The sequence below is a fragment of the Crassostrea angulata genome, unplaced genomic scaffold (assembly GCF_025612915.1).
Source record: "Crassostrea angulata isolate pt1a10 unplaced genomic scaffold, ASM2561291v2 HiC_scaffold_141, whole genome shotgun sequence".
Classification (NCBI taxonomy): domain Eukaryota; kingdom Metazoa; phylum Mollusca; class Bivalvia; order Ostreida; family Ostreidae; genus Magallana; species Magallana angulata.
Window position 1 is genome coordinate 111,032 of NW_026441696.1, and position 8,411 is coordinate 119,442.

Sequence of the window (8,411 nt, forward strand, 5' to 3'; positions counted from 1 at the left end):
TATTGTTCACTGGTCAAAGACTTTACAATCATTTTCTGTTGAGAACTGTTTGTACTTAGCATAAAGCGTATAAATGCTTTCTGCTTCCGTATTCTTCGATTCATTTTTGCAATATGAGCAAAAATGATCAAGTGTATGTATTTATAGGGGTTGGTAAATAACCATGTCCTCTCCAGGCAAAATATGAGATCGCAGTTGATATTCTTTGTTCTGGGTAGGTTCTAAACACACATGCAAATAGCCAAAATTTGGACGTGTTGCAGCTTCGTATGCTGCTTTGAAAAATGGTACACATCCTGGTAATATTTGTGATCCGAAGGTGATGATCTGGCGAGAATCACGGTAAATCTTGAATAAAATCACATTTAGACAGTTCAAGGATTTACCAGGAGGGTACAAATTTTGAGATAGCATCACGGTGGTAACGTTACGGTGATGAGACGTCACAGTAAATAGATGTACACAATCTTGAGATTGCGCAACTTGCAGCATAAGATCGTCTAATACCACTATCGTGTGGTTTACACCCTCTGTATACTGCTCTATGTCTTCCTTGGAGGGTAACCCTTGATGAAGAATAAATCTCGGTATGTTTGCCATCATTTCGTCAAACATGGGTTGATATTCAGAATAAGCATAGATGATTTTATCTACAGAAGTGGAAAACATGTCATCTGCATTTTGCAAGAGTCGTTTAGTGAAATGTGTCTTTCCACTTTGTGTACTACCACAAATTAAAATTGTGGTGGGTGCTGAAAATGGTAGTAAGGATTTTGTTTTCCACCATTCGCTCTGTGTTGCCATGTTTCCCTTTCCTCTACTGATTCTCTAATGAATTGACACGTAAAACTGAACGAATATTTATAAGAACTCATCCATGTCGTATATAATGTTTATTGAAACAAGAATTCATGTATGAAACTATGTACAAAATCATCATTTAATTGAATGCTTTTAGAAAATAAAGTATAAACACGTGGCAAAGACATTTTAAGACACAATCTAGATATTAAAAACACAAGTACGTAAAGCCCACACAAATCTGAATAGGAAGGTTGAGGTCGTTTACATTTAAAGTTACAGTATTCACTATTCTTATAAATAAAGTTCTCAATCTCTTGGTAATTCCCAGGTGGTTTCCCTAGACTATCGAAAAAGTCGGCCTCCGAGGAACTGTGTATGATTACAGCGACCCAATGCTCTCCTGGAAATGGCAAAGGTTGCGTATTGATGATGAAGGCACAAGGGTAATGCGTCACGACTTCCGGTAAAGTATTACTGGCATATACTCCTTTTACAAATCGTTTTAGGACAGGTTCATTGTGCACGAAATCGAGGAGCTGTTTTGAATTCATGGTTGAATGTAATTGAGGTCCCGGGACTTGTCCACTTCTAGTAGAGAGGAAAAGGTGGCAAACACCAAAACGTTGGCAGCTTTTGCTGCTGCTTGTTTGAACTTGAGTTCGAGTCTGGTGTTTCCTCTTCGAATCAGGTTTAAATATTCTTCACCAAAACCACATGGATCTATGGTAAAGACGAACAGAGAATATCCACTTCCAAAGTTGTCTCGAGTAATTACTAGACCGGCGTCTTGACTCCATTTTCCAGAGGCCTCAAACAGTCGAGCATATGCTGATGAATATTGCCCTGTCGTGAATTCTGTTTTTAAGGGTCTTCCTGGGACGCTTTCTCCGTTTACGTATATTCCTACATCCGTTACACCAAAATGCTCGAAATTGAACGGATTGGTTGTGTAATCCCCATTTACAGCTTTCTGATCTACCAATCCTACAACGATGCGGTCGGGTACTGCCTGAGGAAAAATGTTGTCCCAGTAAAATTCAGTAGATCCTTTAGGAATGGTGTTCATTTTCAATTCATTTCTTGCGATGGTGTATTTTACAGGGGTAGATTCTATCTGCTTGCTGTGATTCAATAGAACACCAGGATCGACTCGCACTTTGGCCACTTTGTATACAACATCTAGTAATTCTACTTTGTAAGCCGGAGAGTCCTGTGTCGACATTATTAGAAAAGGTGCACTAGATCTAAAAAGCTTGATGTAGATATCTACACCATTGATCAGGTATTTGTCGATGTCAAAAATATCTTCCATCAGGTTACCCTCCAGTTCAAATACTTTACTTTCCTGTGTATAGCCATAGCGCAGGACTAGTCCAGCATTGCCACCATTGTAGGCGTTCGCGTCACCCAAATTTCCATCGTCCTTAAAAAACAACTGGGACTGCTTTTGGGAGGATAATTCCTCTTTTCCACCAAACAAGACTGTTTTCAGGTATGCCTTCCAAGGATAATTATTCGTATTAAAGGAAACCAACTTATTATTTAAGTAGACATCCATCTTAGAAAACATGCTTTGCAATGGTAGATTCACAATTCTAGTCTTCTCATCGGTCGCTAATGAGGAGCCATCCGCTTTTAAAATTCTGGCTTTTACATACAATCGACTTCTTTTTAAATCGATATATTCTGCTCCCGATCCAGATACAACTATTTCTATGGGGGTATCTGACACTCCAATACTGGAAATCGGTCTGGCTTCAGTAAAATACACTTTTTCGACTGCTACCGTATATACTCGCCTATAAGTCGGATTTTTGGGAGTAGAAAATTGAGTGAAAAGTGGGGGTCCGACTTATAGGTGAGACATAGTAAAAAAAATTCACAAGGGAGAAGTAAGTTATATTTCTTTTTAAATAATAAACATATAAATGCATTGAACCTGTGTTCATAAAAAGAAAATTCAAGCAGTCAGTTTTTCACACCTAAGGTGATAATAGATATAGGGGTCATGTCACCTAAAACAACACAAGCCAACACCCCAGTTTTAGGGGCTAATTACCAACCTAATCAGTCAGTAAGGAAATAAATCACTATCATAAAATTTTCAAAAGGACTCTATTTAAATACCTGGTAGTTTTGAAACTTTTACCAACTTGTAATTAGTGTTATAAAAAATAATGGCATTTAAAATCAAAAGTTATTAACATCATAGACCCATGATAGAAATAGTCTAGAAGCAATTATGGGGTGAAGAAAGGACAATTTTTTTTTAAACTCAAAACATGTATGATAAAATGTGGTATTTATTGAGAGTATCTGTACATCAATTGTCCTGAAAAAGTGACCCGACTTATAAGGGAGTCAACAGCAAAATCTTCAAATTTAAGCTGGAAAAGGGCAACCGACTTCTAGGCGAACCGTACTTATAGGCGAGTATATACGGTACTTGATTAGTGGGTGATGCAAAGAGAGAAAGTTCCATTGGTTGGGCTATGTCTTTATTATCACTGCTTAAGAAGGCCATCTTCACTGCTTAAAGCTGAACACCGCTCGTAAATAGCCACTGTCCGCCATATTTCTCTTTTATCACTGCTGTCCCTACAACCCTTATATAAGGGACAGACCTCTAAACAGTTCAAAGTACTTTGCTGTAGAGGTCTCACCTGTGTGGACGTACATTTTGCCTCGCCGTGTTACTCGGTCGCGATGAAATTATCAAATTTTACGCACCTTTTTGAAGCCATGAGAATACTAACATCAAATAAATTGGTCAATGCATTATTTACGAACAGAAAATGAACATAAGATAGGAAAAAATGCATAAAATCTAAAGACCACGAAAGGAATACTACATGTCGGCCACGAGGTTCAGGTGTGCAATCGGGTGTAACGAAATCAAAGGGTTTATATACCAGGTATCTGTGTGACGGTGCCTATTTACGAGCGGTGTTCAGCTTTAAAAACGTTCTTGTATCTATCGATCTTAAAGAGTTTTTTTGGCTTTTGTGATGCCTTTTTTCCTCCAGATGTATGTCGCTTTTTAGATCTTCCGTTTGTTTTCTTTTTCGAGACTGGTTTTTTCTTCACAAGATTGATTTTCTTGTCCTTCCGCCTCTTGTGCGATGTTGACGTCTTCAATTTTTTAGTAGGAATGACAGAGGAGTGCTGCGGTGGTCTTTTTATACCATTGGTGACCTTGATAAAGGGAACGCCTTCTTGTACGTCTTTAACATGTTCTGATTTGGCTCTCTCTTCCACCGCAGCCATAGGTGTCACTTGAGGAATAGGGTTAACGGGTTCTAACAGTGAATGAGGTCTAATGGGAATTACGTAAGATTTTTGTTTTCTCATACCCCTCCCAATCTGTTTGGGTTTATATTTGTACGGGTTGAACTTTTTCTCTGCCATGTTTTTATAAAAAGCTTCCCAGATTTTAGGGTCACTAATGTACGTCTGACTATTCATTATAAAACGTAAGGGAATTTCTTAAAGTGAAGTGTAGCGCTCACCGGTCCGTCTAAGAATGACACTAAGTTGCCTGCTCTGTCCGTTATATATATACAGATTTGTTGTAATTGACCAATCTTTACGGGAAGGTAATAAGGTAACGTGTAGATGATGTTGTTTTCCTATTTTTCACCAAGAAAAACTCGTCGTAAGAGGGGTACGTCCTTGCCACCAACAATGGTTTCCTCACATATGTCACAGCATATGTACACATCGGAAGTTTTCTTAGATGGATCCCAGCTCTCTGTAGTAAATTCTGTTAAAGCAACTGTCCAGTATCCATCCAATTGAATTTGTTTATTCAAGTGAACTCGAAAACAATTGGGTTTATTGTCAAAATATTCGGAGCTGTCTGTGGACGTCAACACCATTCGTAGACTCATCCTGACTGATACCAAATATTGAAAGTCAACTGCTTTTAAGTTTTTTCCAGGGAACTTTCCGGAATCCAGGAAATGAATTTAGTAGGCCATCCGTCCCATTTTACAAGCACTTCCTTTTTATTGCCACGCTTTCTTCTTTTCAGTACCCTTTCAACTCTGTACAAAACATCACTTGACTTTACGACTTTTTGAAGTTCTGATTGATAAAATGTACCCTCAATTTGTTCATCAGTTAAATCCTTCACCTTATACACAGGGATTCCGTCTCTTTTGTATCTGTGGGTCACTTTAAAATACTCCTCTGTCCATTTTTGTTGATAATCTCTTTGGAAAGGATGTTTCAGTTGTGAGATGCGTACATTGTCTCCAATTTTGTATTTAAACGTAGGCTTGTTTCTTAATTTTGTATCCATTGACTTCAACGGGGTTTTCATACTGACTTTCGCCTTAGGTCTTTGTTTTCTGGTTGTGAGATAAGTAACTAGTCTTATTTCATCCGCATTTTCCTTATTGACAGTTGAAGGTGCTCGTTCTCCTAACGATCTGTGAGGTCTTTGGTTATAACTACTCACTAAATCTTGTAAAACATCAACATATCGATAAGTTCTGTTTTTAAGAAAATAACGGTACATCAGGTTTTTCATTGTCCTGATAACTCTCTCCGCATAATTTGCTTTAGTTTCGTTTTGAGTGTATATGGTGTGAATTCCCTCTTTTTTAAAAAACGCTTTCACCCAGCGATTTTTAAATTCGCTTCCTTTGTCTGTTCTAATCGTATTTGGTTTGCGTCCACTTTGAAAAACCAATTTAAAACCATCAGTTATACTTTGATGTTGTTTATTTTTCAGTGGTATTAAGAACAGAAAGCGACTAAATATATCGATTAACACTAGCAAAAATTTATATCCGTCATTATGGGAAGAAATGTTGCTAACGTCAGCTAAATCTCCGTCCCACATCGAGTCAATGGTGTCCACCACGACCCTTGAACGAGGAAATGTGCGTCGGATAGGTTTCATTAAACTGTAAGGGTCTTCATTGTTTAAAAACTGTCTTATCCTCACTCTTCCAACTTTATATTTTCCCTCCTTTTTTACAGCTTGGTAAAGTTTTTCTGGTCCTGCAAATGCCCCGGGATTTCCAGGAGTATAATATATTTTTTTTAGATAGTCTGTGTTCTTTGCCATCCTGACTCATACTGATTAATTCTTGTTTTTAGCTAGTATTTAATAATAAAATGAAAACAGGAGTCATTTATAAATATACAATATATATGATTTTATTCAGAGGGTCAATAATTGTTTGCACAAATACGATTGTACTCGCGAATATGTTATTAAAACAATATTTTCATAGATACACATCATACAATATCATTGGTTTAGTCAGTGTCACATTCGATTATCAATGTTTCTTGTGAGTCACCGTCATTGCATTCCATGGACGTATTAACTTCCTGAGGTTCGTATCCGAAGGGAGTGCATTCTGGGCAATTTAACATCCCAAGCTGGTTTTGATGTGATTCACTGAATGCGCACAGATCTGTATCATTTAGCTCTGGGACACATTCTCTTAATTCCTGGGTAGCTTGAAGCAATCTACTCAGTTTTTGTCTGTTTAGGGTCACACCCTTTCTTGTTGGTACCGGTTTGACAGCATCTTCTGGCTTCCAAAAGTGTCTGATGTCCACTGTTGAATATCCAGGGTTAATGGAGACGTACACTCCACCTCCAATGTGCCACTTCATTTCACAATTGTTCTCTTTGTTCTGCATACATCTTTCTATATCCGGGAGCAGAGATTTAAACATCACCCATCGAGGAAGTGAAAACGTAACCCCTTTCTTTGTTGCGATATAGCGACCGTTGGACTCTGTGAAGTGACGAATGTGAATATTGATCTTATTTTTGAAAGGAACGGCTGTCAGGAAAATGTCACTGAAGTCATCCAGGCTGATTCTGCATCGTTCCTCTTGAGATTTTTGTCGTTCTGTACGGTAGGTCTTTGGCTGGTTGACACCAACAGATGTTTCTGTCGTATCGTGAACTAGTGATCTGGCCATGGCTAACTTTTTGTCGTATTCAGATACAGTATTATCTTCAGGTAAAAGAAGCTTAAACAAGTCTCTTTGATTGGCTTTCAGGAGTGCCATCCTGAGACCTGTAAAAGCTCTCGGACCTCTCCGTAGAATGATGCTTAATAGTTTTCTATTTCGATCATAGCTGGTTTTTTCAGCTTCAATCTGCTGCCGCATTTCATCGGTAATAATGTTGGAAGCAAATAGATGTCCGGCAACCGATGAGGTCGTTATGTTTTGCACTAAAGTAGAGTAGTTCGCCTTGATAATGTCTTGGTGTCTTTTCTCCATATTTTGTTTTATAAAGAGAGAGAGAGAGAGAGAGATGTTGGTTCTTCTAAGTGTAGCTTAGATCTGATGAAAGTCACATAAAAATGCGACGTTTTTATACCAAAAATAACACGTGATTTAATTGACCGCAGACATAAATTTTGCGTGATAAAAAATGACCCTAGACATTTTTTGACTGCAGAGATTTTTAATAGTAAAGTCCTGATTCTAGACTTAATCAACAGTATACATCTTTAATTAAAATGACCCCAGACTTTTGTTAATACAAAAACCCCGATGCTAGACTATATTGGTCGTATTCAACTTATATTCGATTAGTTTTTTACGTAGTACTGGTGCTAGAGATTCTTCGGCCTTTTCAATTCTTCTCTTAAAATGGGCTCTGTCTATTGCATATTGCATCCATATTCCTTTTCTGTCTTCTAATAGAATCAAATATGTGCACACATTATCATCAAATTTGATTTTCTTTTCCATCGTTAATATTATACTTAGTTCAATTATATTCAACAATATTTACAGCACTTGACTTCCCAACGACTTTGAAAGAGAGATCTCAGTTCATACAAGTACCATTCTTTTTTCTCAACCTGATCTCGTGATCGCCATATTCCATCTGGACATAAGAACTCCATCGTACCATTGTTATAACTTTCATCAATTGACTTTGAAAGAGCATGTTCCATTATTTCTTTAGGTACACGGTCAGCCATGGTGATTTTAAGGACCTCTGCAAAGTCGATCATTTCTTTCAAAGACTCTTTTTCAAAACCATCTGCACGCAAACAAAATGTAGACATTTTTGTGGGATCCTTTCTGGATTCCAGGGCCAATCTCACGAGACAATGTTTCTCATGTACCACTTTTGTTCTTAAATAGTACTGTTTTTTACAAAAATCACAAGTTATAGAGTTCTCATTATTCGCTATATATTCATCAATCAGTTTTTTAACAGCAGCTCCATTTTGCAAGAAATTTCTAAGATTTTGTTCTGTTTGTGTTAAATCGTTTTCATTTGTCATGTATTCTTCCATTATTGTTTATTTTAGATGTTTAATAATACAACTCTCTTATATAGACGGATTCTGATCCCAGAATTTATAGGATGGGTGGCCCCAGACGCTGATGGGTGACCCCAGACTGCTTTATGGGATGGGTGACCCCAGACGGATTTATGGGAGGGTGACCCCAGACTGCTTTATGGGATGGGTGACCCTAGACGATTTTTGACCCCAGACAGGTTCATGGTTGTAAGGTCATTGACCCACACTGATGGGATGGGTCGTGACGTCACTAACCCCACACTGACCGCAGACTATATACCTTACTACTGACGCCGTGTTTAAGGC

General features: G+C 37.9%; 2 protein-coding genes across 2 annotated transcripts; both read right to left on the minus strand.

Annotated features, from left to right (window-relative positions):
- Positions 1-1,351: 1,351 nt before the first annotated feature.
- On the minus strand, positions 1,352-2,362 carry LOC128169492 (uncharacterized protein F54H12.2-like). The gene has a single exon (XM_052835625.1). The coding sequence runs from the start codon at positions 2,360-2,362 to the stop codon at positions 1,352-1,354; it is 1,011 nt and encodes a 336-aa protein (XP_052691585.1).
- A 2,787-nt stretch (positions 2,363-5,149) lies between these two features.
- Positions 5,150-7,062, minus strand: LOC128169496 (uncharacterized). The gene has a single exon (XM_052835627.1). The coding sequence runs from the start codon at positions 7,060-7,062 to the stop codon at positions 6,076-6,078; it is 987 nt and encodes a 328-aa protein (XP_052691587.1). The 3' UTR covers positions 5,150-6,075.
- Positions 7,063-8,411: the final 1,349 nt, after the last annotated feature.